The sequence below is a fragment of the Sander vitreus genome, chromosome 15, assembly GCF_031162955.1.
Source record: "Sander vitreus isolate 19-12246 chromosome 15, sanVit1, whole genome shotgun sequence".
In the NCBI taxonomy this organism is placed as follows: domain Eukaryota; kingdom Metazoa; phylum Chordata; class Actinopteri; order Perciformes; family Percidae; genus Sander; species Sander vitreus.
Window position 1 is genome coordinate 24,072,444 of NC_135869.1, and position 27,670 is coordinate 24,100,113.

The window sequence follows — 27,670 nt, forward strand, 5'->3', positions numbered from 1 at the left end:
TTAATGCTATTCGGTGAAGTATCCCTTTAATTAAAGGAGATAAACACACGTAGTATTGAAAAACAAGTAATTCAAATGACGGTTGAGGATGAATACTGGTTGTGTGTGTATGTGGAACAAATGCAAAAACCCTTTATAGGATCATGATAACAGTAACATGATAACAGTAAAACAAACAGCAGCAGCTGAGCATTAAGACTTGTTTGAGTGTGTATGTGTGTCCTCTACTGGTTCCTTAAATAACAAATTCATAACTAGTGTCTATTAATAACACACAGACAGATCAGGTCACATAGCTGAGGTGCTGATATCAAAGGCCCTTGAGTAGAGGAGGAAAGGCTTCCAATGGCGCTGCACAACAAGGTGTTTTAATTATCCATTAGTCTGCTAATCTATTATCTACTTTTATGGATTTGTATTACATGAAACATCAAAATCACATATTTCCAGAACCCAAAGTGTGTCTTATAAAGAGCTTATTGTGTCCAACCAACAGCCAAAAAGCTATTTACAGTGACATAAAATAGAGAAACACAAGTGAATTAGAACTTTTGAGAAGCTTTAAGTAACACAATATAATGTTTACTTAATGTAATGACAAATGATCAATCATGAGTGTAAATAGAAAATGACCTAATTACCTATTCAGCACTAAATTATGCAAATAAATTAACATACGCCGCAAGTATACCACCCAACAACACAAACAAACAGTGATATTACAGTGAAAAAACATTCTGTAATCATCATCATTACGTAAAATATATATCCCTAACATACTGCTTTAACAGACAAATCAGGGCTACATTGGTCAAAAATATGTTTTCTATTTCACACAAAACTTGCCAATAACCGGAATTAAGGTTGATGAGTTTTGGTTCTAACCAGAGAGGGATACTTATTCGTTTTGTATCTTTAATTTTTTTTACCATCAGTTATTTCAACTGATCACAAAACAAGAATTTGCAATGTACCACATGGCCTATCTCTCTTCACGTAAAGTTTCTCCACAATAGAGATGTGAGCTCCACCTTTGTGGTGTTCCCACTCAAAAGTTTTGAACTGAAACAAAGAATTTCTCCTCTCAGGTCTCAGCTCAGTCCTCGCATCTTCCATCCATCAGTCGCAGGAACCATCTTTCCATCCATCTTTCCACCTCTCATCCACACGGGAGCAGTCGAACTCAGGCTTGCCCAGCCGAACGTTGACGTCATTGTGAATATGACAGAGCCACTGAGAAAGAGCATGGCGACTCCTGGTGTCCGGCTGATTGGTTTTCAATCTGCGGAGATGAAATGGTACTTTTAGAAATGGCCTGATTCGGTCTAATCACATCTTAAAATGGAAGATCTGTTTGCTTGTGCTGAAACAACAAGCAAGCAAATAAGATGCTCCAGGACCTGAAATGTGACTTTCAGCCTGCATATTAAATCTAAAAAGGTCTGACCTGCCCCTAAGGTCTTCTGCACATTCATCACATGGGAAGAATTTGGAGAAAAGGTTGATGAACTGCCCCATCTCTTGCTGCTGGGTAGAAGATGGTTGATCAGGGTAATACGCTGCCATAGTGTGCAGGAAGGACCAGGTGTTACGCCCCAACTCTCCCCTGTCCAATGGACACTGTGGGTCTTGTGGCTCCACCTCTGCAGCTTTGGTGTCCTGACAGAATCATACAGACACACACAGGACACTACCATCAAATACAGAAGAATGTGACTGGGGAAAGGGTTACTTCGCTGAGTTTAAACAGAAGGGAAGAAGTGGTCTATACCAGACTTAGATTAGGTCACACAGGATTGAATGCTACCTTACAAATAGTAGGAAATGGTACTGGCTTATGCATAGAATGCCAAGACAAAGAAGATGTAGAACATGTAATTTTTGCATGTGAGAAATATAATGATAATAGAATAAACTGGCAGGAAATGGAAGGAGAGAACTCAATACATGATGTACTTGAAGAAAAGGGTATGACAAGGGAGTGACTTGAAGCTTTATTTATTTTTCTTAATAATACTGGTATAATGAAAATAATATAAGTTTTTTTGTTTTTCTTTATTTGTTTTGAATTAATTCAAGCCTAGACTCTATGAAGTTCATGGTATTTCACACTCCTGTACAGTTGGTGGCGGTATAATACAAAAGTAGTAATCTGCCAAAAAAGAACACGAACACACACACACACACACACACACACACACACACACATATCTTTGTGGGGACCCATCATTGACTTAATGCATTCCCTAGCCCCTTACCCTAACCATCACAACTAAATGCCTAACCTTAACCCTTACCCTCACCCTCACCATAACCTAATTCTAACCCTAATCCTAAAACCAAGTCTTAACCCCTCAAACAGCCCTTTACAGTTTTGGAGTCCAGCATTTTGGCCCCACAAAGCTGTCCGGACCCCACAAGTATACTGGACTCCCGGTTTTTGGAACCCATGAATATAGTTAAACAAGAACAAGAACACACACACACACTCAATCATTTGGCATTTTAAAAAGGGAACAAGCAGGGCAGCCAACTGCATTCTGTGGTTCATGTTGATTTGTGGTCATACACATTCCTCATATCCTGTCCTACAGGCAGGCTCTTTACCACAGCCAGACAATGACTATTTGTTTCAGAGATCAGGACCAAACAACTTGATAATTGATATTAAATGCCTTATTGGGCCAGATGTGGGGACACTTTTCTTCTGCACAGTTGCTCCCAGGGGCCTCTGGCATTACAGGAAGAAACCCTAATTTCATAAACATGGGACATTGCGTCATGACGTAACAAACTTTCTGCTAAAGATCGGTGGAGAACAGCACATTGACAATTTAAAACAATCTTAACTATATTCTGGTCAAGTCAAGCCAAACTTTACTACTGTGAAAGTAATAGTTCTACAGATCCTCCAAAAAAAAAAACCCGCCTTGACTTCATGTCACCTGTACAGCAGCTGCCGTCTGTTTCTTCTGGATCTTCATCCATGATTTAAAGTCCGTACAAGCTCTGCATGGCTTCTTTTTCACACCCCCGGTCTGTTCCTGTTCTTTACCGGAGCTGTCCTCCGGTGGTTTAGCGGCCACTGCAAACGGAAAACCTTCAAACCCGGTCGGGTTATCGGCAGATGATCCTCTCGGTCCTGTGGGCGCAGCCATGTTCGCTTTCTATATTACCCAATAACTCTGACTGACCTATCCATACACCATCAGGGATGTCCGGGCTGTTAAAATGCAGCTACATCTGACTGGACACATTATCGCTTTTTTAATATTTGACTCTACCGTGCGGACATTGTCATGGTCAGGCTGCACAGTTCCCGATTGATGTGAGCGATAATAACAGAAACATGGGAAACTATTTGCGTTACAATGAGTTCCCTTGTTTCTTCCGGACTTGTTATGGGCACGGAACGATTTCCGGTTGGTTGGTGTCAGTCATCTGTGCATGCCGCGCAGTGTTTCCTCTGTCAAAGTGTAAATGTATATCCTATTACAACATTTTAAACGGTTGACATTAGATGTGTTTCATGCGGATGTTAATTCAAAGCTAGATGTGTTGATTGGCTGTTTTTTAAGTCCCACTGATTAGCCAGTTAGCCGGGTGGCAGCTAACAAAGCTAACAACTGTGGAGTGACACGTTTCTGTTTTCTGTTATTTTCTCTCATTGCCAGCAGTAGCTGTAGCACACCTGGACCGCAACAATGGGGATCTTGGAGAAAATCGCGGAAATAGAGAGAGAAATCGCTCGGACACAGAAAAACAAAGGTAAGAGAGTGCAGTCGCTAGGCTAAGTGTTAGCTACACCATGAACGAATTTGTAGCCATCTCTCTTTTCTCTATCTGTGTGTCAGCTGTCAGTGTTGTGTTACTCATTAATCTCACAGAAATTCAAGGAGAAGCCCGCTAATTGACACCGTAAGCTTGATTACAGTTACCACCACAATGAAAGGAGCAATGCCCCCACAACATGTTATCTCCAAGTCATAGTGAATGCGTTCAAATGAATTAATCTAAACTCCAATGAGGTGGTTGTGCTGGTATTACAGGGTTATAGCAACCGTTATGCACTTCTCCCCTACATTATTGTGGAGTCAGGGCTACTATTAATACATCTTGTGTCACAATTTCCTTTTCTCATTCATTTCTCCAGCCACTGAGTACCATCTGGGTTTGCTCAAGGCCAAGCTAGCCAAATACAGAGCTCAGCTCCTGGAGCCCACCAAGTCAGCGGGGGCCAAAGGCGAGGGCTTTGATGTCATGAAATCAGGAGATGCTCGTGTTGCTCTTATCGGTTTCCCCTCCGTGGGTAAGGTACGTCAACGTGGCTGGTAATGGGTTGTGTTTTCTGGTCTGGATCTGGATAGTCAAAACAAAATGGTCTTTTTTACTTTCATAAACCACCGTGTCACAAATAACAAGAGTACTTGAACCAAGCCAACATTGTTGTCACGTTTAAAGGCACGAGAAAGACAAGTGAAACGTAATCCAAAGATTCAACATGTGCTCGTGTAATTGAACCCTCTGTTGTTTACTGCAGTCCACCTTCCTTAGTTTGATGACATCAACAGCCAGTGAAGCTGCTTCCTATGAGTTCACCACTCTCACCTGCATACCTGGTGTCATAGAGGTACACACATTCCCACCACTAACAATCTTAAACCTTGTTTAACAATGTGCCATTTACACTGTTATTTGTTGCTCTTCAGTACAAAGGGGCCAACATCCAGTTGCTGGATCTGCCAGGAATCATTGAGGGTGCTGCCCAAGGTATGCCTAGGCTTCAGGGTTTTGTATTTTCTTTGCTAAAACCCAAATTGAGCAGCCGTTGGATGTCTGTCTGTTGTATATCTATTTTATTATTATGGTGTTAATTACTAATGAATGATCATGTGTTGGTTTTCAGAGTAATGATTCTTTAATTTTATAATTTAGATGCTGGCACTCATAGTAATGAGAAAAAGCGTGTTAGTGATTGTTATACACTGACCCCTATTTTCCACCGGGCGTGTCTGCGTTGCGCTCCGGAGGCACTGCGAGCAATCGCGGCCATTCAAGTGCTTGATATTCCACCGCCCGCGCCACAGAAGCGTGCGTGAAGCTGCTTCTCCGCTCCACTAAATATACGCGCTAGGTCACGCTATCTACAACACCATGAGCGGTGAGAAATTCATCTTGGAGGTGGAAAAACATAATAGAGATCACAAATCCGTTTTTATCAGGACAACGCCAGAAAAGAGAAGGCATAAACATTTGACTGTTCTGTAAAGTACTTGTAGAGACAATAACATTTGCGAGTCAGGCAGGCACATAGACTGTATATAAGAATGGACCAACAGATCCCGTTGCTCTGGACGGAGACCAGTGAAGGCCATTAGAAGCACTTTTCCGGTGAGCGCTGAGCGTTACTGGGCAGCCTCCAACTGAGAGAGACGACGTAAATGTGTCGTGAGCAACCTGTCTGAAAGTTGGAAGTCTTCTGATAGCTGTGCAAAGAGAAATCTCAATCATTCCCAATCTTGCAGAGACGGAGAGCGTAGGTATATGTAAGGAGATAACATGGACACAGGCTAATTATTGCTAACTAAAATGCTAGTTAACATTAGTAATTAAACTTAAACAGCTAATGTAAGTCCAAACTGCCTGCGAGCTTCTCCTGTACTATACGGTAATTCCTCTACTATGCGACAGTAAGTCGCGTGGTTATGACACAATCGTTAGCCTATTTTTACAAAAACGTCTGCTACGGAACCATAACGTGAGGTACAAGGTAATGGAGCCTTTTATACATTGTCGTGTTTCTTTAGAAATAAACAATGGACAAATAGAGTCTTTAAACGCATCAGATGTAAAGTTATTCGCTGTCAAAGTGACGTCAAAATGAATGGCAGTCAATGGGTCGGGTGATCGCTTTGTAGCATCAAAATGGCTCCATAGGAGATTCGAGCTCTGAAGCGAAGCTTACCCCCTTGGGCAGGCATAGTCTCGCTTTGCCAGACCTTCCTCCACAGCGCTGTGGAGGAAGGTCTGGCTAGTCCACACAGCATTCTGGGATGGGAGAAAAACGTGCTCTGGTTTATTGGCATTTTTTTAAACCAATCACAATCTCCTTGGGCGGCGCTAAGCACCGGACAGAGCCTCGTGGCCGCCGCAAAATAGCCTCAGGAAGGAACTTGTTTTGGTGGAACATGTGTACGTTCAAAAGTTGTTTGTCGTGCGAGAGAAAACTCAGATTGGACAGATAGTCTAGCTAGCTGTCTGGATTTACCCTGCAGAGATCTGAGGAGCAGCTAACCATAGTCCTCAGAAATCCACCGGAGTCTAAAATTCCAAAACAAAGAAAGAGGAAGGTAACGGACATCCGGTCGAAAAGAGTGAAATCCGGCGGTATTCCCGGCGGCAACAGAGCAATCCCGGAAGTGGAACGTCGTGGATATAGACTAGGCAGACAGGACGCTCCGTGGGATGGGCGCATGGTGGAGGATGGAACAAAACCATGGCGCAGCCGGAACGCAGCACAGACGCGCCTGGTGAAAAATCGGGGTAACTCTTTGACTTTTTATAGGCAAGGGTAGAGGTCGGCAAGTCATTGCTGTTGCCAGGACAGCAGACGTCGTCATCATGATGTTGGATGCCACCAAAGGAGATGTTCAGAGGTGTGTGTGACTGATGCCCACTGTGTGTGTGTGTGTGTGTGTGTCAGTCTGTTAGAGTGAGTTTGAGAGGCATATAAGTAATTTTATCAATTAATTCTTGCCTTTTAATTTCTTTTCTTTTTTTTTTATCTTTCTAGAGAACTTCTAGAGAAAGAGTTGGAGACGGTGGGCATCAGACTCAACTGCTCGAAACCAAATATTTATTTCAAGGTACATTTTCTATCATCATCCTCAGCCATAAATATCAACAGCTAAGTTGTTGAAACATCATTGCAAATAAAATGTGTGTCGAGGAAAAAAAATTGACAGATGGTTGCAGTAGATAAAAAATAGGAAATCCACCGCTTAAAGACCCTGTGTATATGTCAATTTCAAATAGCTGTAAAAGTACCATGCTCTGGCATTAAAGTGATGGTTCGGAGTAATTTCACCCTAGGCTGCTTTGCACCTTGACCTCGAGCCAAACAACCCCCCATAAGCTTTTTTCCCTTGTTATAACGTTGGTCGAGTTAGCGTTATCAGCTGGTTAGCTTAGTGCAGGCGCTAATGGATCCACGTTTGTATCTCGTACATTACCCCACTAATAATGCCTGGAATGATACCAAACTTCTACAGTAGTACAAATAGTTTCTGTACTTATAAAACGAGGCATTAGAAAGTTTGTAACTACACCAGAAGTATATTTAAATAACACTTGCCTGATGGATACTGCTATCGCGCGAGATCACGCACAATCAGGCACAGAGCACAACATCTATTGCCGGAAGAGACTACAAAGCAAGAAGCGAGAGAACAGCGGAATAGATCAAGAAAATGGCAAAGTCAGAGGTGAGCATCGAATGCGACGATGAGTGGCTCAATTTCGAAGGTCGCCCGTACCTATTCGTGCCTGAATACAAGGACGAGGAGCTACAACTAATGGAGGAGAATCGGAGAGCTAGCTAGCTAGCAAGCAACGCTAGCTACCAGCGCTAGCAGCAGAGAGTAGAAGCCATCAGGAAGTGCTATTTAAATAAACTCCTGGTGTACTTACAAACGTTCTAATGCTTCGTTCTATGAGTACAGAACCCATTTGTACTACTGTAGAAGTTTGGTACCATTCCGGACATTATTAGTGGGGTAATTTACGAGATACACTCTTGGATCCATTAGCGCCTGCACTAAGCCATTCGGCTGATAACGCTAACTCGCCCAATGTTAGACCAAGGGAAAAAAAAGCTTATGGGGGGTTGTTTGGCTTGAGGTGATGGTGCAAAGGACCCTAGGGTGAAATTACTCCGAACCATCACTTTAATGGGCTTTGCTGCTAGCAGAGTAAAAAACAAACAATCCACAGTAGCTTGTCAGCTCCAGGATTGAATGCTGGAATTATAATACTAAACTTGGTAAAAATGTGTGATTTATCTCTCTATGTAGCCCAAGAAAGGTGGCGGCCTATCCTACAACTCCACAGTTCCTCTCACCCACTGCTCGGAGAAGCTTGTTCAGCTCATCCTTCACGAATACAGTATCCTTAACTCTGCCAGCATCAGAAGTGGCAGAGTACAGTAAGATTTATATGATTTAATGTCTCGTCCTCTTCCCCTTTTTACCTTAGGCCTTTTCAGACGTTTTGTCATTTCAATATGGATTTGTTAATAGGTCCCATTAGTATTTGGTGGATTTCTTTAACCCCTTCTCCTCAGAAATCTTTAATGCAGAAGTCCTCTTCAGGGAGGACAGCACACCAGATGAGTTCATCGATGTCATCGTTGGGAACAGAGTTTACATGCCCTGCCTTTATGTATGTCAGTCTCATCATCTGTGTTGGGTCAAAAGCTCGTACCTCAAACATGTTAAAGACTGGGAAGCTAAGTCCGAGGATGTTTTTCTGAATTTTTTTTTGAACCCATAGAAACTCATTTGTGAAGCGAAAACAGAATAATCACTATATTTTAAGTTCTGATGTTTTGGCAAATCCCCCTTTTGTCTGTTTTTGTAATTTTTTTTTTTAGCTTGGGTACATTTTGTTTGGGGTCTCCTTGTTCTCCTCATAATATTTTCGGTATTCACAGGTGTACAATAAGGTGGATCAAATCTCCATCGAGGAGGTGAACCGCCTGGCTCACAGACCTAACAGTGTTGTCATCAGGTCAGATATCTCTATGCGTGTGCGTGAATTACCGTAGTGTCAGTTGGAAGCTGCCATCTTACTCTTTTTGTACATGGGAGTTAAACAGATTCCTGCTTTTCTGTCTACATGTATATTCCAGTTGTGGGATGAAGTTGAACCTGGATTACCTTCTGGAGAGCTTATGGGAATACCTAGCTCTGATTTGCATTTACACTAAGAAAAGAGGAGGTACACACACTTCCCTCATTCACTCAGACTGTCACAAGCACATGAATACCTAATAAATTAAATGTGTGTTCATTTCTTCTTTTTCCATTAGAGCGCCCAGACTTTAATGATGCAATCATTATGAGACGAGGAGCATCTGTAGAACATGTGGTAAGTAAAACGCACATGAATTCACACATATACTCAAGACCAACATTTTTTTGGAACATTTGTACATGAATAATAACACTCGAGTAAGCAGACCTGAGGCCTGCACTACGAAGCAAGATTTGGCGTTAACGAGGTAAACTTCAGGTTCAACCCAGGGTTTTGTGTATCACGACGGTGGATCACTTGTTACCGGGTTAAATCGCCGTGGTAACTTATGCTGAACACCTAACCTGCTCGGGAGCAGCTTACGTTGGAGATCAGAGATCAACCGGTGTAAAAGCACCGCCTGCTGACCAATCAACACTCGGTTGATAACGGCGCCACCGTTCTTAAAAGATCAGAGAGAGAGAGAGAGAGAGAGAGAGAGAGAGAGGCGCTCAGAAAAGTTAAAACATTTAGAGACAGACAACCCCGTTAACATTCCCTGTTGGGTATTTTTTTTGAAAGAGATTTTCAGTGGAGGAAATTAACTATATTTGTCAGCATCTTGAGCCGTGTGTTGCCAATGCGACACATCGGTTTGAATTATGTTTTTATATTTTTTATTTGCTCCCACGATCGCGTACCACTGCCAGGGTCCCAACTGAAATAATAGGCTAAAGCAACAACAGTTTATGGAAAGCACAAGTGTAATTCTGGTCAGATCTTGTGCCTGACTGATGGGGAAGTGATATTGATAAGCGTTGTGATTTACGCATATACAGCATCGGCTATTTTTTGCCAGCTTTCCTTCCTGTTTTAGGAAGCAGCGACTGAATTGCGTTTTGCCTGCAAAACCATGTCTGTGTTCTTCATATTTATGTAGAATTATAGTTTGCTCTTCTTATGTAAAATATGCGACTCTGGTAGATGTTTGCGATTGGTCACGATGTGCAAACACCGCCTCTTTTATGTGAACGCGCGCCGCTGGATTGGGAAACCCTGGGTTGACTGAACTAGTTGTTGACCACCGTCGTGACACAGCTTATGCGGCACCGCGGCTGTTAGGGTTAGTGAAGCCGAGTGACTGAAATAAATCCAGGGCATGTTGATCTTGACTCGTAGTACAGGCCTCAGCTTTAATCGTATGTGATGCGTTTGCAAATATGCTTGTTTTGCTTTATCCCCCACAGTGCCATCGAATCCACAGAACCTTAGCCGGCCAGTTCAAATATGCCCTTGTTTGGGTAAGTTTTCAGTGGCAATGACCTTTAGAAACTTTAAAAACAAAGTAATTTGCCTTTAGTCCCATGAACTGTCTGAACTAACTTCCTCATGTTCGCCTATTGATTAACACAAACAAAGACTGTTTGTAGTTGTCATGGGTAGGTTGTACCTTTTTAATGGTGGCCCTTATACTCTAGGTGTAGTGGTACACAAAGCTCATGCAGTTTTGTGGTCACAATACAGTATGTTTTTGTACAGTTTTTCAGAATGAAAGGAAAAAAAGAATATGTGCTTTCATTTTGAACAAAAACAGCACCAAACAGTAGTTCATGGGTTATAATTATTGCTGTAAAATATGCATATCAGATAAAAGGTTTCAAGGGGTTCCTAACACAAAGTTAGTACCTTTTTACATTGAAAGTTTAGCGAATTAGGACATTGCCAGAATTCACCACTGAACGTCTTTGCTTAGTTATACTACATGGTAATTCCAGCCACACTGCAAAAATTACTAAAACAACTGTACTTCTGTTATAGCATACATATTAACGTTGCAATTTTTTCTTTTAGTGTTGATGTGTTAATGTTGCTTTAATCCTACAGTGGGTTGTGAAACAGAAATGTATGCACTCACTCACAGTTGGAAATATAGTTAGTACAGAATGTATACTTGATATTATATATAGTGTGGCACTGGGACACAGTGTATGCACACACCGACTGTAAACAATGTTATTGTACTGCAGCATCATTGAATGTCCATACTCGCACCATTCACTGCAGTAAAAGCAGCTCCAGCTCAAAGAATCATTGAATTAGGTGTGTGAGAGGAAAAGGCACTGACAATAATAAGCACCATATTCAGTGGCCACTCAGTTGACCTTCCTAGATTAAAATCACCCTTTGAGCTACAGCTGTGTTTACTGTGCCATGACACATGAGAAGCAGAGTAGAGCGGATGCAGAAGATCTCAATTTCACTCTGCAGTGATTCACTACATTTGAAACCCAAACTAACAAAAAGGACTGAACTGAACTGTGTCGCATGTTGGTCTTCCAGGGAACCAGTACCAAGTACAGCCCTCAGAGGGTCGGCCTAACGCACATCATGGAGCACGAGGATGTCATCCAGATCGTTAAGAAGTAAAACACGGTCCTGATCGGACAGAGGAGCGACGGAGCAGGAGGAGTCCCAGTTTTCTCGGAGGAGTTAAAATGGAAAAAAGACCCACTGTACAGTAGATATACAGCAATGAAAAATTAGCCACCGTTCTTATTTTATATATTAAAATTAACAAAATGCATTGAAGAGACAGAGCAGACTTGAGTTGGCTGTGGACAGGAAATGGTATATTTTACCTTTTGATTATAAGAAGATACATTGATTGAGAGAGAAAATGGAGAGGAAAAGAATAAAGCCCATAAAATGTTTAATCATACCTTTTGTTTGTTTTAATTTTATAAGTTTCACCTTTATGTGTTATTGGTGTATTTGAACTGTATCTCACCTGGATTGCCTTCAGTCACATGCTCCCCTCTAATTCCTGGACCTTTTTTTTTTTTTTTTAATCCTTTGCAGGAAGCTGCTTTTTGCCTTAGATTTATGGACCTCAGTGTTCATAATAAATAAGTAATCATGAAATAAAAAGTCATATGAATACATACATACAATACATTAAAGAATATGTGAAATAAAAAAATTCAACCCTAACTCAATTCAATTACTTATGAAATGTTATTTCATCATTCGTATTTTTAAAATATGACGGTATTTGTAGTTCATTTTTATTTTAGATAAGAAATTGGAAAAACATTTGAAATTGCAAATGTTTAAACCTGTAATAACACATTTTTTGGTCACTTGGGGGCAGCGGGAATTGACATCTGGCAGTTAAGGAGCAACATTATTTATTTGGAGTGGTGTTTCCGGCCCCCTGGAGAATGTAAGTCCAATATTCTCTTTTCTTTTAGTTCTGTTTTTGTCTCCACTCACTTCTGAGGGGAATATCTGACTCTTTTTAAGCTCTTTGGCTAGCTCCGCTATGTTTAACAGATAGCTAACATGAAGTTGCTAACTTAAAGCTGTTGGCAGTTTGTTACTAGGCAGCTAGCTAGCTTAGCTACATGTTGATTTTTCAGAACTTGATGCAATGCTATGAGGGCGGTGAGACTGAAGCAGAACAGTGAAGTTGTGGGTTGTAAAACAAAAACAATGACTGGAAAGATGCTAACGGCTAAAGCTCTGTAGGGCTGAGGGGAGCTGCAGAGAACATTTTCCAACTTTGGCAGATAAATGTGGAAACAGCCCTTTAAGTACCAAACTGCACATCCGCCAGTCCGTACATTGAGGACAAACATCCAAGCAAAAGTTTCTGAGTGGAGGGCGACTTTAACTAAGGCTGCAAAACTCCCCAATATGAAAATAAATATTATAAAAATATAACGTTACCTGGGCCATAAAGTATATAAAAAAACCTAACACTTTACTTGAAGGTATCTACATAAGAGTGTTAGGGTCCTGACCCAGGGTCCTGATCCAGGGTTAGGTTCAGGACCCTGATCCAGGGTTAGGGTTAGGGTTAGGGTTCATGTGTCATGACTGTGTCATGACACATGAACCCTAACCATAACTTGTCATGACAAAAACTGAAAGACACTTACTAAAAGAAGTGTTGTGTCATAAACGTTTATGACTTGTTTATAATGTTTATGACACGTCCATGACAGTGTCATGTCACTCTTATGTAGATCCTTTAAGTAAAGTGTAACCAAAAAAACATAAAATGCACTGCTTGGCCTCACTGTAAGACTGTGTGGTTTAGAGTCCCTCAGATAAGCATCCTGCAACCTGTATCCCTACTCAGCTGTACAGCAGGTGAGGGGCAGCCACCTCCAACCCCTCCCCACTGCATCCATTCCTACTGCCCAGCTGTTTGTGTCCTGCTTCCCAATGCTCTAAGGCAGGCTGACCAGAAAGTATGACTCCCAGCTAATGCTCCCCATTCATTTGCACACGCACAAACACAATAGCACCATTAAATATTCACAAGCATCTCTTCGGGCTAGGAGAGGGGGACTGAGTGGGAGGCTTTACGATAGAGAGAGAGAGAGAGAGTGGCTGTGAGTTTACACCGCTGACCTTCAAAGATGCCTTAAAGATGTCTCGTCAGAGTGAATCATGGATGGAGAGATTCTGCTTTGGAATAACCTAAAGAGGAGAGGAATGATGGAGGGATAATATTGTGGAGGAAGAGAAAAAAACTAAGGTACACAATACACACAATACACACCCATTGGACCAATGGGTGTGTATTGTGTGGAGCAGGCATGACACTTGATGCTGCTTGGCTCCATATGGCATGGCTAAGAGTGAGTTTGTGTGTGTGGTGCCAGTGCACATAAGCAAGGACCGGGAGTTTAATTAGAGTTTTTCATACGCCTTGTTTTCATAGAGTTTGTATGCCGTCATGTTATTTAAAGCTGTAAGCTGAATTTCTAAAAGTGAGTTTAGTCTTAATGAGATAAAGTACTTTGCAGACTTGCCACTCACCACTTAGCTCATTTTAAACAGATACATTGTATATTGTATATAGAGCTGCAGTGATTATTCGATTAATTCAATCAACAGATAATCAACTATCCTTGTTTGAGTCATTTTTCAAGCAAATATGCCACAAGAAATTCCTGTTTCAGCCTCTCAAATGTGATAATTTCATATTTTTCTCTGTTTTATCATAGTTATCTGAATATATGAAAATTAGTTTGCCAATGTCATTCATTTATGCAGCACAACATGGTTAAATGACTCAAACCTAAATTTGCTATCGTGTTGTGTTCTAGGTCTTAAATCATTTTAAACAGGTCTTAATTGTCCTACATCCATGCAACACTACCTCTAATGCTCTCTTTTTTTATTATGTGGTGTTATAGTTCTTTCTTTCGCTAGTCCAAATATAATTTTGCTGTATAATGACTACAAATGAGACCTTGTAGTGTTATTGGTGCGAGTCTCTTTCAGATTGTACCACAGACATAAAACGGATTTTATTCTTCGGCTATGGGGAAGTGCAAGTTTAGCGGCTTGAAAAAAAACTGAATTTAGGGCTTAGTTGATGTTGTGATAAAGGTCTTAAATGTAATTCATAATGGTCTTAAAAAGGTCTTAAAAAGTCTTAAATTTGACTTGGTGAAACGTGCAGAAACCCTGATATAGACAGTCCCAATCTGCCGTTGTTTGTCTTTAGTGCTTTCATAGAATGCACCACCATATATTGACACATATGTCTTATTAAATATTAAATATATTACAATTTTTAACAGTGATCCCAAAGCTAGCAAACAAATATCTGATCAAATGCTGTATACTGTTTTAGTCTAAACAAAACTACCCTGGAAAATTGCTATGCAGGTCTGGGACATTTACTGTTGGATCCCAGTAAACTATGTGATCATTACAAAAAAACTTTTTGTTGTTGAATGAATACATATAATTCTACATTTTCTGGCTGATAGAATAGAAAAGATACCAACCGTAAACAAAACACACCAGCATTTGAGACGTGGATCAGGACCCTGATTACTTTGTCTCTCCTGCCCTCTTCTGCTTCAGCCAGCTCATTACATGAAGCTGCTTAGCTGAGCTGAGAGTCCAGTCAGGTTATCACAGTGAGAGGTCTATTTGAACACTGAAAAACTATCAGAGGGAAATGTCTGACCTTCAACTAATTGTAGACTCACCCAGGGGTGAATATTAACTTTATGAGATACCATTAAACTAAAATTGGCCAAAATTGAAGAGTTAAATTGATTTGACAGTCACATTTTTTATCCCTATGATTATACAAGGAAGCCTAGCTATGGGCCACATTCTTAGTGTGGACCACTACTGGTTACTTGCTACTCTATGGAAATAATATCCTAGGAAGGACACACACATATTATGACACTTTACATTATAGATGTGGAAACCAGTTTGTTTTATCGTAAGGATGTTTAGATTGGGACTTTATGCAGTACAATACACAGTATAATACGTGTTCTTTTCGCTTTTATTTTTGGCACAATGTGGAGGGAGCTTCTTAAAGCTTTAGTGCGTAACTTTTTGATATCAACGAACATCCATTACATTCAAGCCATTGCCAAATGAGTTGCTACAAAGCTAACTAAGATTATCAGCTCCACAAACCTCTCTTTGTATTTCGCAGTATGGCTATGTTCAGAAGATTGTGGCGTCCGGTGACTTACCCGCGTGAAGATAACTACGTCTTCTGAAGAGTGCATGTTTTTTCAATCCTCCGTGTCCTCCATGGCTACATGCAACTGTGTGAAGGAGGGGTAGAGAGTGCTTGCGCGGTCACGGAAGGCTTGTATCATGTGGACGCGCCGACAGTTTTGTTGTCATTACTTAGAATTCCTCATGGGGGGCGACAGAAACGCTCTATAGCTTTAACTCGGACTGGTTTGCTGGGTTGCGTTCCCCTGTCCATAAAAAAACATGTTTCATAAGACAAAGAGCAGATTTAAGTCTACGGTACAGTACGTATGCTGAACCTTTCTTTATTCAGCCTCCCTACCAGATTAGAGTTTTACTGCTTCATGATTAAGGTTTTCTTCTCTGCGCACCAAACTAAAAATTCATTCAGTATTTCAAAAGACTCACTTCAGACCTATATGAAGCCTACAGTACATTCTATAATCAAACAGGCAGAACAAATGGATAAATAGTCTTGTTTTCGCGTGTGTGGACTGAGCATGTACTTACAAAAGGTGAAGGCTAACAGACTGCGGTGTACTACATTTACCATTATGTTAAGCTAAACTCTTTTAAGGCCTTTAACAAATGATCAGGTTGTTTTCTGTACATCTTGTGCACTGATGTTTGTCCAGGGGATAAATTAGCTCATTGATGTTCATAAAGAAGCTATACAGAGTAACACTAATCCGGCACTCACTCGTTCATAGATTCCCACGCAAACACAACTTAAATTTTGTCCTTTTAAAGAGACAGGATGCATCATCAGAAAGTAAACCACCATGCAACAGACATAAACATTCAGAGGTTTTACATACACCGTGATTCCTAGTGGCCACTTGCTACAAGTCCATTGAACGTTCAGTTTGAAAATTGAAAACAATTCAGGACAAAACCTGAAAAGTAATCCTCTTAACACAAGCATAAGTGTGTGTGTGTGTGTGTGTGTGTGTGTGTGTGTGTGTGTGTGTGTGTGTGTGAGAGAGAGAGAGTGTGAGATACCTTTTGTAGCATGTGTATGTGAGGAGTTCTGATAAGGCTCCCTAACAAACACACAAATGTTTCACAACCTATTGTCACTAAAGGGTTTTCATAACAAATCACTCTTTAGGCTCTGATGTCGGGATGCCAGTGTGGGAGGATGATAGCTGTGTGTGTGTGTGTGTGTGTGTGTGTGTGTGTGTGTGTGTGTGTGTGTGTGTGTGTGTGTGTGTGTGTGTGTGTGTGTGTGATTCTTACATTAACGCACAATGGCTCGCACAATTGTTTACTTAAGCACTTGCGTGGGGGGGAAAGGCAGTGCATACACACACACACACACACACACACACACACACACACACCCCATCTGTACAGTTGTAGCATGTTTACTAAGAAACTTAATCGCTGGACTACTGATGCATGGGTTTATGTAAAGAGTAATCTTTTACCTGCACCAAATCCTTTCTTTTCTCACTATTTTACATCTTACTGTAGAGGTACAGCTAATCACTGAGGGCTCAATGAAGCAATATAGGGTATGTTTACCATCGAAGGCCCATTGTGTGTCCAGATGGGCCGTGTTATTTTGGGAAAGGTGTGTGTGTGCAGAAGGCTGGATCCAGAAGAGGAGCAGGAGACAGTGCAGACAGAAGCCAGTAGGGTAGACAGCGAGTGAGTTTGTCAGACGTTTTGGTGGATATAAGAGCTCTAAATCTCAACTGTCACTCAAACAAACAGATGAGGTAAGCTAAACCAAACCCAAACACTGCCTGTTATTATAAAAATAATGTGTACTGCCATGAGAGGGTATGGCAGCTCATAAATTATATTTTTAGAATTTGTCGTCTCTGTTTGATGGGCTTGTTGTAGCTCAGGTGGGGTTATACTAGCAGTGATGCTCAAGCAGCCCAGCAGCCCTCTGAGGAAATAGAAAAGGAGTAGAACTGGGAGTTAGTTCATGTTGTTGTCAGATAAAATGGTGTTATCACTCTTTTTTTTTAACAACAAAGAAGAATCTGTTTACTTTATTTGCAAATGATATTTGTCACTGCATGAAAGTCTGCTGAAACTTGGAAGAGTTATGTCTTTGACACTGTGTTTTGGCATTAAACATGTATTAATTGGCCTTGAAATTGTAGGTTTAAAATTGTTTATAATTTTGGTCACACTTTCAAACTTTAAAAGCTCATAAAGGCAAAGTTGCTACATAGCTAAACTACACATCACAGTTGCGTTGACGAAACTCAGAGGAAGGATAAGTCTTGTTGCTGTTGTTGACAAAGACTTCACATCAAAATACACAACAGTTGCAATAACAAGTATTACAAGCCATTTTTTGCATTAGTTGTAGTTGATCCTGGGGAGTTCTTTATGTTAACAAGGTATTACAGTGATTTAGTTTTGCACTTCAATAAAGTTGGTGGACTCACAAGAAACATTAAAAAATAATGATCAAAATCAAAGCCTCAGAGGCTGAAATATTAAAGGTCCTATGACATGCTACTTTTTGGATGCTTTTATATAGGCCTTAGTGGTCCCCTAATACTGTATCTGAAGTCTCTTTTATATAGACCTTAGTGGTCCCCTAATACTGTATATGTAAAACAAACAGGATTGGTGACAAAGCGCAGCCCTGGCGGAGGCCAACTCTCACCTGAAACGAGTCCGACTTACTGCCGAGAACCCGGACACAGCTCTCGCTTTGGTCGTACAGAGATTGGATGGCCCTGAGAAGGGACCCCCTCACCCCGTACTCCCGCAGCACCTCCCACAGTATCTCCCTGGGCACCCGGTCATATGCCTTCTCCAGATCCACAAAACACATGTAGACCGGTTGGCCATACTCCCAGGCTCCCTCCAGGATCCTTGCGAGAGTAAAGATCTGGTCCATTGTTCCACGACCAGGACGGAATCCGCATTGTTCCTCTTCAACCTGAGGTTCGACTATCGACCGAACCCTCCTTTCCAGCACCTTGGAGTAGACTTTACCGGGGAGGCTGAGAAGTGTGATACCCCTGTAATTGGCACACACCCTCTGGTCCCCCTTTTTAAAAAGGGGAACCACCACCCCTGTCTGCCACTCCTTAGGCACCTTCCCAGACTTCCACGCAATGTTGAAGAGGCGTGTCAACCAAGACAACCCCTCCACACCCAGAGCCTTAAGCATTTCTGGACAGATCTCATCAATTTCTGGGGCTTTGCCACTGTGGAGTTGTTTAACTACCTCAGCAACCTCCACCAGGGAAATTGACGACAATCCCCCATCATCCTCCAGCTCTGCCTCTATCATCAGAGGGCGTATTAGTCGGATTTAGGAGTTCCTCAAAGTGCTCCTTCCACCGCCCTATTACCTCCTCAGTTGAGGTCAACAGCGTCCCATCCTTACTGTACACAGCTTGGATGGTTCTCCGCTTCCCCCTCCTGAGGTGACGAACGGTTTTCCAGAAGCACCTTGGTGCCGACCAAAAGTCCTTCTCCATGTCTTCTCCGAACTTCTCCCACACCCGCTGCTTTGCCTCTTTCACGGTAGAGGCTGCAGCCCTTCGGGCCCTTTGGTACATTGCAACTGCCTCCGGAGTCCTCTGGGATAACATATCCCGGAAAGACTCCTTCTTCAGTCGGACGGCTTCCCTGACCACCAGTGTCCACCACGGTGTTCGTGGGTTACCGCCCTTTGAGGCACCTAAGACCCAAAGACCACAGCTCCTCACTGCAGCTTCAGCAATGGAAACTTTGAACATTGTCCACTCGGGTTCAATGCCCCCAGCCTCCACAGGGATGCACGAAAAGCTCCGCCGGAGGTGTGAGTTGAAAGTCTGTCGGACAGGGGCCTCCTCCAGACGTTCCCAATTTACCCGCACTACCCGTTTGGGCTTACCAGGTCTGTCCAGAGTCTTCCCCCACCCCCTGACCCAACTCACCACCAGATGGTGATCGGTTCACAGCTCCGCCCCTCTCTTCACCCGAGTGTCCAAAACATACGGCCTCAGATCAGATGAAACGATTATAAAATCGATCATTGACCTTTGGCCTAGGGTGCTCTGGTACCAAGTACACTTATGAGCATCCCTATGTTCCAACATGGTGTTCGTTATAGACAATCCATGACTAGCACAGAAGTCCAACAACAAACAACCACTCTGGTTTAGATCAGGGAGGCCGTTCCTCCCAATCACACCTCTCCATGTGTCTCCATCATTGCCTACTATGGAGTCCCCGACTGGAGCCCCATGCAGGACTCCACTCAAGGTCTCCAAGAAGGCCGAATACTCCAAACTCTTGTTTGGTGCATATTCACAAACAACAGTCAGAGTTTTCCCCCCCACAACCCGCAGGCGTAGGGAGGCGACCCTCTCGTCCACTGGGTTAAACTCCAACGTAGCGGCGCTCAGCTGGGGGCTTGTGAGTATCCCCACACCCGCCCGGCGCATCACACCCTGTGCAACTCCGGAGAAGAAAAGAGTCCAACCCCTATCCAGGAGTATGGTTCCAGAACCGAGACTGTGCGTAGAGGTAAGCCCCACCAGATCTAACCGGTAGCGCTCCACCTCCTGCACAAGTTCCGGCTCCTTCCCCCACAGAGAGGTGACATTCCACGTCCCCAGAGCCAGCGTCTGCTGCCCAGGTCTGGTCCGTCGAGGCTCCTGACCTTCACTGCCACCCATATGGCAGCGCACCCGACCCCAGCGGTTCCTCCCACAGGTGGTGGGCCCATGGGATGGAGAGATAGGTGCCACGTAGCTTTTTCGGGCTGTGCCCGACCGGGCTCCGTGGCAAACCCGGCCACCAGACGCTCGCTGACGAGCCCTCCATCTGGGCCTGGCTCCAGACGGGGGCCCCGGGCTTCCTCCGGGCAGGGTCACTCCATCTCTACTCACTCATAGGGTTTTTGAACCATTCTTTGTCTGGCCCCTCACCTGAGACCACTTTGCCTTGGGAGACCCTACCAGGAGCACAAAGCTCCAGACAACACAGCCCTCAGGTTCATAGGGACACACAAACCTCTCCACCATGATAAGGTGATGGTCCCCAGAGAGGTATACTGCCACTAAGCACTGGCATTATAATTCACTTGTAACAAAACATTAGGGTCAAAGTCAGCATCTCATTTTCAGCTCTACTATTAACAGTGCATCCATCCAAGTCTTGGTGTTTGATCCTCTGTGGCAGGTCTTCAGGGTTTTAGCAGCCGCTGGCAGGTCTTCAGTGTTTTAGCAGCCGCTGGCATCTCTCCATTGTCAAGTCACGGAGTAATCTGGCAGCAAAGGTTAAGACCTGAATGAGGCTTAAAGGCTTACAGGAAAGCTGAGTCCAGCCTCCTCATCCTCCTGTTGCACCTTCTCTGTCTGAAAAGACGCTCTTTCCCTTGCTGTCACTTTGTCCGTCATTTTACTCCTTATAGTTTTCGTAATCAAGTAACATGTTTCCAGTGGCAGAGTAATGTTGACTATTTTCTGGGTGTTTTGACCCTCATAACATATTTTATTATAATCAAACGTGTTTAGGGATGGCAGTGTTGGTCTGTCTGTCATTCAGTCAGTCTACCGCTTTGGTCCATACTGAAATATCTCAAAGACTATTGGATGGATGGATGTATTGACATGAAATAACCCCCTCAGGATGAATTAGAGCAAGCTTGGTGGGATCCCCTGCCTTTTTAGCTAATGCCATCGGCAGGTGAAAATTTCAATTTGTCCAATACTTTATGACCAAATACCAACAAAACTGATGACATTCTAATCGGCATCAGATGTACTTTGTGTTAAGTGCTAATTAGCAAATGCTAAATTAAGATGGTAAACCTGGTAAAAATCAGCACGTTAGCATTGTCTGTGAGCATGTAGAGTCTTATTCTTGTTCAGAGTTAGCTGGCTCGGGCTGTTTCTTTCTTATGAGGCTGTTATTTTGTGTGTGTGTGTGTGTGTGTGTGTGTGTGTGTGTGTGTGGTTGTTATTTTGTGTGTGTGTGTGGCTGTCAATCTCTAGATAGTCTTTCCAGATGATTCAGAGTAGCACCTGCATTCAGTGATCGCATGCAATCTTCATTATGAGACATACCTGTGTGTGTGTGTGTGTGTGTGTGCGTGTGTGTGGTGATCGCATGCAATCTTCATTATGAGACATACCTGCGTGTTTGTGTTTGTTTGTGTGTGTGTGTGTGTGTGTGTGTGTGTGTGTGTGTGTGTGTTCATAGTCATTAAATGAGCCTGTTGGCTGTGCTCTGCTCAGGTTGTGTGTCGCTGAGTGCGTCTGCTGAAAGCGTGTTGTCAGTGATTGACACGTAGATGAAGAGACTCTCCCCTTCATCTGTCACTCTCTCACTTGCTCTCCTTTGTCCCTCTCTATCACTCTGTCATCCCTCCATCTTCTGTTTCTCACTATAACCATCTTTCTCTCTCATTTTTTGTTTTCTAGTTCTGTTGTTCCCACCCCCCCTTTACTTTTAGTTCATTTTTTATTTCACATCCTTTTCTCAATTCCTTTCAGTGAGTCCGTGTCTGTCCCTCTCCCTCGTTTCATTCCCACTTTTTTCTGCTCAGCATCTTTTCAGCATTCATGTAATCTGCAGTTCATTCATCAGCAGTTTGTTGATGCACCTCTCTCTTTGCCTCTGCCCCTCCTTTCCCTCCTTACCTTTCCCCACCTCCTCCATCTCTGTCATCTGCTCTCTTTTCATTACCAGTTCACTCAGTCAACAGACCACATCAGCCAGACAGCAGATACATATCACACATATCAAATAGATCTCTTTGTGTGTCTCACCTCCGACCAACAACCTTCACTGTGTGTTCATCTGATGAGACGGGAAGGCACTTTTCAACTTTCCTCTGTGCCCCTTGCTGTCTTTATCCCCTTATCTCAGTCTACAGTTAGACGATACCAACAGCTGCTGTTGTTGTTATTGCTGTGCAGCCTGCAGACAGTTTAGAGTTTTGTCATGGTCACTGCACCTGGGGATACGTGATACAGATTTCTGCTCAGATCCCATCTCAGGTCAAGACTATTAGTCCTTCCAACTCCCGCTGGCGAAAAGAAAAGTTAGAGGTGGACCTGTTAGCTGTAATTGACATAAGTGATGAAGACCTTTCATCTGTTTTCCGTAACTTAAAAATAAATAATTTAGTATTTCCATAGATAAATGCCTGTATTAACTATTTTATTGTATCTTGCTGTAGGTTTGTTTTTCTTTCTTTTGCCATTTGCTCTCTATCCTCCGTGTGCTCTGTGGTGTCTGGCTGTTAACCCCTGACACTAGCCCTTATGTATAATATATTGGTTGGGGAGCAGCCCAGGGCTGGGTTGACCCTTTGTGATATATTTAGAGCTCCCTGCGATGAATGTTTTATCTATGCTGCGTAGGCAGAACACAGGGCAGCCATTAAACATTAATATCTGCCACTGAGATGACCTCCTGGAATATCAGCCCGTCGTCAATGAATTAACATCAGATCATCATCATTGAACTAACTAACATCAGATCGTCCTCAATGAATCAACATCTTCCGTTTATGTAATGCCATCACACCCCACATCCGCCCATGTTATACCTTGCTCTTCTACTGACAGGGAAGAGATGTATGTATGTGTCTGTGTGTTTTAGCTACAGCGATGAGAAGACAAATAAAATATTTATATTTTTTGATTATCCTTTAACAATTCCAATGGACATTGTAGATGCCTAATATACACTATAGGATGATGAAAAAGACTGAACATTTGGAGGATCATGGCAGTTAGTTTTTTTAAGCTCTAAATTAGGGCTGGGCAATATATCAATATTATATTGATATCGTGATATGAGACTAGATATCATCTTAGATTTTGGATATCGTAATATTGTGATATGGCATAAGTGTTGTCTTTTCCTGGTTTTAAAGGCTGCATTACAGGAAAGTGATGTACTTTTCTGAACTTACCAGACTGTTTATATGTATTATTTTCCTTTACCCACTTAATCATTATATCCACATTACTGATGATTATTTATCAAAAATCTCATTGTGTAAATATTTTGTGAAAGCACCAATAGTCAACACTACAATATCGTTGCGGTATCGATATCGTGATATTTGATTTTCTCCATATTGCCCAGCCCACTCTAAATTAGGCTCTAATTTATGAATTGTGACGGGTAGTTTTCTTCTAATGACTTCAGTTAGCTGGAGTGCTACACTGAATAATTATTCATTTTTATTAATCCTTTGCTTTATTTGAATAACTCATGTAAAGTTGAAAGTGTCCTACGTTGTATCTTCCTGCATGAAACGTGCCCATACAGTCATGTAAAATAATTAGGACACCCATGTTAAAGTTGACTAAAAAGAGGAATAAAAAAAAAAATCATCTTTTGGAAATTGATCTTAATGCCTTAATCCTGATAAAGTTCACTTGGCCTTTGGAATTAAAATACCCCCACATCATCACATACCCTTCACCATACCTAGAGATTGGCATGGGGTACTTTCCATAAAATCATCTCTCAATGCAAATCAAACCAGCTATTAGGCTAAGCCAATCTCTAGGTATTGTGAAGGGTATGTGATGATGTGGGGGGGCTATTTTAATTCCAAAGGCCAAGGGAACTTTATCAGGATGCATAGTATCCTGGATCCATGAAATAACTGGCCTTTAAAAATAATAATCTGCCTGCCTCTATGGGAAATTAACATAGGGGAATTTAACTATGCCCCCTGTATTTTAAGGAAGAACATTTATTTATTTACGATAATTGAAAATTGGGTAAAATTGGTGTCCTTTAATTAAGGCATTAAGATCAATTTCCTAAAGATGATTTTTTTATTATTATTATTTAGTCAACTTTAGCATGGGTGTCCTAATTTGCTCACATGACTGTATGTACGGTTGGTGTGTGTGTGAATGCCTGTGTGGACATTTTTAGCATGCATCACTCTCAGCTGTAGTCCATGATGCTACCGCTGGTGTGTGTGTTTTGGCTTTGCATGGCTTTGCCTCTCAGACACAGTTTAGCAACAGCTCAGCCAGCCTGCATTATTCATACAGGAGCGAGCCTGTAGATAAGGTTACACCGAGGCAGTGTATTTGGTGCATTAAGGTGCCCTTTGTAACTGTATTATAGGGATACACTCTGATGCATATATACACACAGGCATACAATAAGCATTCTCATATGTGCATGCACATGAGCTGAGAATATGGTTAGCCCTCAAGTTGAGGCGAACAGGGGATGGATGAAGCTGCAATAACCAGAGAGAGATGCAGAAGGTTGCAGGAGGTCACAAAAGCAAGCTGACGTGGATGTGGGAGGATACAGAGCCCATACACATTCGCTCTCAGACAAAGAGGAGGACACCCCTGAAGGCCGAGACTCACACAGACACACACACATCGGCTCTCCTTGCTGTGGGGACGTCCTGCCAAAGTTGTTGCGGCGGCCAAGATGAGGATTCACTGCCGGACTCACAGGACGCAATAACAATGGGAGACACACAAAGGACTACACAGACCCTGTCACTGGGATAACAGGGTGTTTTATTCATCGTGTGACCCTGGGAAGTTACTTACAAGCCTTTAAAGGGGAACAAGAACAGAAATGTACAAGCATTTTTGCTATTCTGGATGGACTTCAGTGGAAAAACTCAGTGACCCAGAGGCAACAAGTGGGTAAAACTGAAAGAGACTCTAACCAGTGAGATTAATCTTTCTCATATGTAACATTTTAAATTCAATGTTTTTAATGTAACACTCCTAGACAGGTTTCTGTCTCTCTTTATTTACACAGAGACAACAACTTTTTTGCTGAGGCTTGAAGACGTACTGTAATTCGAGCGAGCACTGATGGCTGAGATTCCATTACTAGATTGTGTTTTGAAGCACTGTGGTTTGTCTCTGTGTGTATTATAAAACAACTGGCTTTGGACACAGTGTGCTGGGGTTTCTGGGGTGTCACAGAGACAGATGGAGAAAAAAGGAGACAAGATGTGAAAAATCTCAAGAGAACATTGACATTGATATTGGCCTGCTTTAGCACAGTTCGGAAACATGTTCTTTCTCTAGTTGTTCGGAATGATATGAGTTAGGAGACATCATGCCACCTAAAAAAGGTGACGCAAAATCAGCTGCCAAGAAAGGCAAGTCAGAGGAGCCAAAGAAGGGAGGAAAGGTTGATAAGAAGGGAGGGAAAGATGACAATAAAGGGGGAAAGAAACCGGAGGAGCCACCAGCTAAGGGGAAAGGGAAGGATGATGGAAAAAAGGGAAAGGGAAAGAAACCTGTCAGTGAGTCAGAGGAGGGGTCAGAGGAAGAAGAAGAGGAGATGAAAACTGAGGAAGAAGAGAAGAGTGATGACAGTGAGAAAGAGGTAGTTACCAAGAAGGATAAAGGGAAAGGGAAAGGGAAAGCAGCTCTGAAAGGTGCCTCCAAGGCCATTGCTGTAAAGGGATTTAAGCCTCCTAAACACTTACCTCCGTCTGATGATGATGAGGAAGAGGATGAAAAGACAGGAAAGGCACAGATCAATAAAAGGATGGGTGCAGTAAACCTGAAGAAGATGAGTGATGTCAACATCAAAGGAGCCTCCAAGGCCATGATGGGCTTTGCTACAGAGGGACAGAAGAAGGGTGCAAGTGCAGCAAAAGCACAAAAGACACCAAATCTCGGTTCTAACCTCAGAGGAACCTCCAAAGCCCTCACAGGCCTTACAGGGAAGTCCTCTCCTTTTAGCATGCCCTCTAAACAGCAGGCAGAGAAACCAAAACCAAAGAGAAACCTCAAAAGCACCTCCCGTCTCTTCCTACGACTCTCCAAGAAAAAGAAGCCCCCTGCTGGTAGTAAACCACTACTGGGAACCAGCAAGCTTTTTGCTGGGTTTGGGGGTATGTCATCTTCCGCTGACAAAAAGTCTGGTCTGTCAGGCTTCAGCTTGTTTAGTAAAAAGAATGATGCTCCAAAAGAAACCACACCACCTAAAAAGACATTTAATTTATCTGGCTTAGGGGGGCAGGGGAAAATGGCAGCAGAGGCAAAGGGACTGGGAGGGAAGTTCAAAGGCATGTTTGGGAAAAAGAAAGCAGGATCAGGGTTTCAGTCTAAAAGCCGGGTGTTAGGAAGGATGGCTGCAGTATCTAACTGGTTGACAGGGAGGTTCCTGACTGCTAAGGGCCAAGGTCGGCTAGGGGGACGAGCAGGAGGACAGGGACGAAAGAGTCTGTCATTTGCTAACAGAGACACTAGAGGGAGACAGACTCATTATTACAATGAGGGCTATGAGTATGATGATGAGTATGGATATGAGGAAGATTACCACGACAGGAGGAGGCCTAATGGCTACCTGAGACAACCTTTGACCTATGACCCATATGACCCTTATGGAGATGAACTGGATTACTATGATGATGATGATGATGATGATGAGTGGGAAGATGAATATGGTTACTATGATGATGAAGGCAACTTTTATTATGATGATGAGTTGTACTACGAGGATGATGTGGATTACTACAGTTACCCTTATGGCTATGATGAGTATGAAGATTACTATGGCGATGAAGAGATGGAGTATTACTATGGTGAAGATGGAATGCTGTATGAAGTGGAGCCAGAGCCATATGGTTACTATGGTAATGCCATGGATGATTTCTATGACCCACATGACCCTGAGCTGTATGGAGATTACTTTGACCACAATATGGGTTATAACTATGGGATGTCTGACCCATATGGCATGATGAGTGGTGGTTATGATGTTGTTTCTGGCCTATATAATGACCCAATGCTGGGATATACAGACCCTGCTGCTATGTATAACCCCTATCAGCAACCTTTCTATATGGAAGCTGGGCTGGATCCAGCTGAGACAGGACAGCTATATGGACAGGAGCAGCTGTCTTACCCTCTTGCTGAGCCATTTTCAGCAGAGCGTTTCAGGGTCCCCAGGCCCCAGGTTAGGCTATTTGGAAAAGACAGAATAGAGGTGGAAACCCTGCCACCTCCTCCTCCTCTTCATTCTCATCCCTCCTCCCCAATGTGCCCCCCTCCTTCCCCAGCTCTTGCCCTCAACAATCTGGAAATGATGTCAGATATACAGTATGAGCAGCCCCTTCCCACATACTTTCCTGCACAGTTCCATTACCCCACTGTTATGAACCAACAACAAACCCCCATTCTTC

The 27,670-nt window shown here is 42.6% G+C and overlaps 2 protein-coding genes across 5 annotated transcripts; one reads left to right on the forward strand and one right to left on the reverse strand.

Moving 5' to 3' along the window:
- gfer (growth factor, augmenter of liver regeneration (ERV1 homolog, S. cerevisiae)) lies at positions 1 to 3,337 on the reverse strand. Its single transcript, XM_078269376.1, has 3 exons — positions 2,946 to 3,337; positions 1,448 to 1,659; positions 1 to 1,282 (listed from the first exon to the last, which is right to left on the reverse strand). Exons 1-3 carry the CDS (start codon positions 3,156 to 3,158, stop codon positions 1,120 to 1,122), a joined length of 588 nt encoding a protein of 195 aa, XP_078125502.1. The 5' UTR covers positions 3,159 to 3,337; the 3' UTR covers positions 1 to 1,119.
- A 43-nt stretch (positions 3,338 to 3,380) lies between these two features.
- On the forward strand, positions 3,381 to 11,731 carry drg2 (developmentally regulated GTP binding protein 2). Of its 4 annotated transcripts, none has more exons than XM_078269372.1 (14): positions 3,381 to 3,476; positions 3,678 to 3,768; positions 4,154 to 4,314; positions 4,541 to 4,630; positions 4,710 to 4,770; positions 6,566 to 6,656; positions 6,794 to 6,866; positions 8,073 to 8,163; positions 8,342 to 8,439; positions 8,711 to 8,787; positions 8,909 to 8,997; positions 9,089 to 9,147; positions 10,260 to 10,313; positions 11,353 to 11,731. In XM_078269372.1, exons 2-14 carry the CDS (start codon positions 3,705 to 3,707, stop codon positions 11,437 to 11,439), a joined length of 1,095 nt encoding a protein of 364 aa, XP_078125498.1. In that variant the 5' UTR covers positions 3,381 to 3,476; positions 3,678 to 3,704; the 3' UTR covers positions 11,440 to 11,731. The 4 variants fall into 4 exon arrangements, with proteins under 4 accessions (XP_078125498.1, XP_078125499.1, XP_078125500.1 ...); XM_078269373.1 differs by having other exon boundaries at positions 3,398 to 3,476; positions 3,675 to 3,768; XM_078269374.1 differs by having other exon boundaries at positions 3,402 to 3,482.
- Positions 11,732 to 27,670: the final 15,939 nt, after the last annotated feature.

Coding starts and splice junctions, on each gene's coding strand:
- gfer (XM_078269376.1), bottom strand. CDS start 3,158: ATGGCTGCGCCCACAGGACCGAGAGGATCATCTGCCGATAACCCGACC. Junction 1,660..2,945: donor AGACGGCAGCTGCTGTACAG/GTGACATGAAGT, acceptor TGATTCTGTCAG/GACACCAAAGCTGCAGAGGT. Junction 1,283..1,447: donor GCAGAAGACCTTAGGGGCAG/GTCAGACCTTTT, acceptor TCATCTCCGCAG/ATTGAAAACCAATCAGCCGG.
- drg2 (XM_078269372.1), top strand. CDS start 3,705: ATGGGGATCTTGGAGAAAATCGCGGAAATAGAGAGAGAAATCGCTCGG. Junction 8,440..8,710: donor TTTACATGCCCTGCCTTTAT/GTATGTCAGTCT, acceptor CGGTATTCACAG/GTGTACAATAAGGTGGATCA. Junction 8,788..8,908: donor CCTAACAGTGTTGTCATCAG/GTCAGATATCTC, acceptor TGTATATTCCAG/TTGTGGGATGAAGTTGAACC.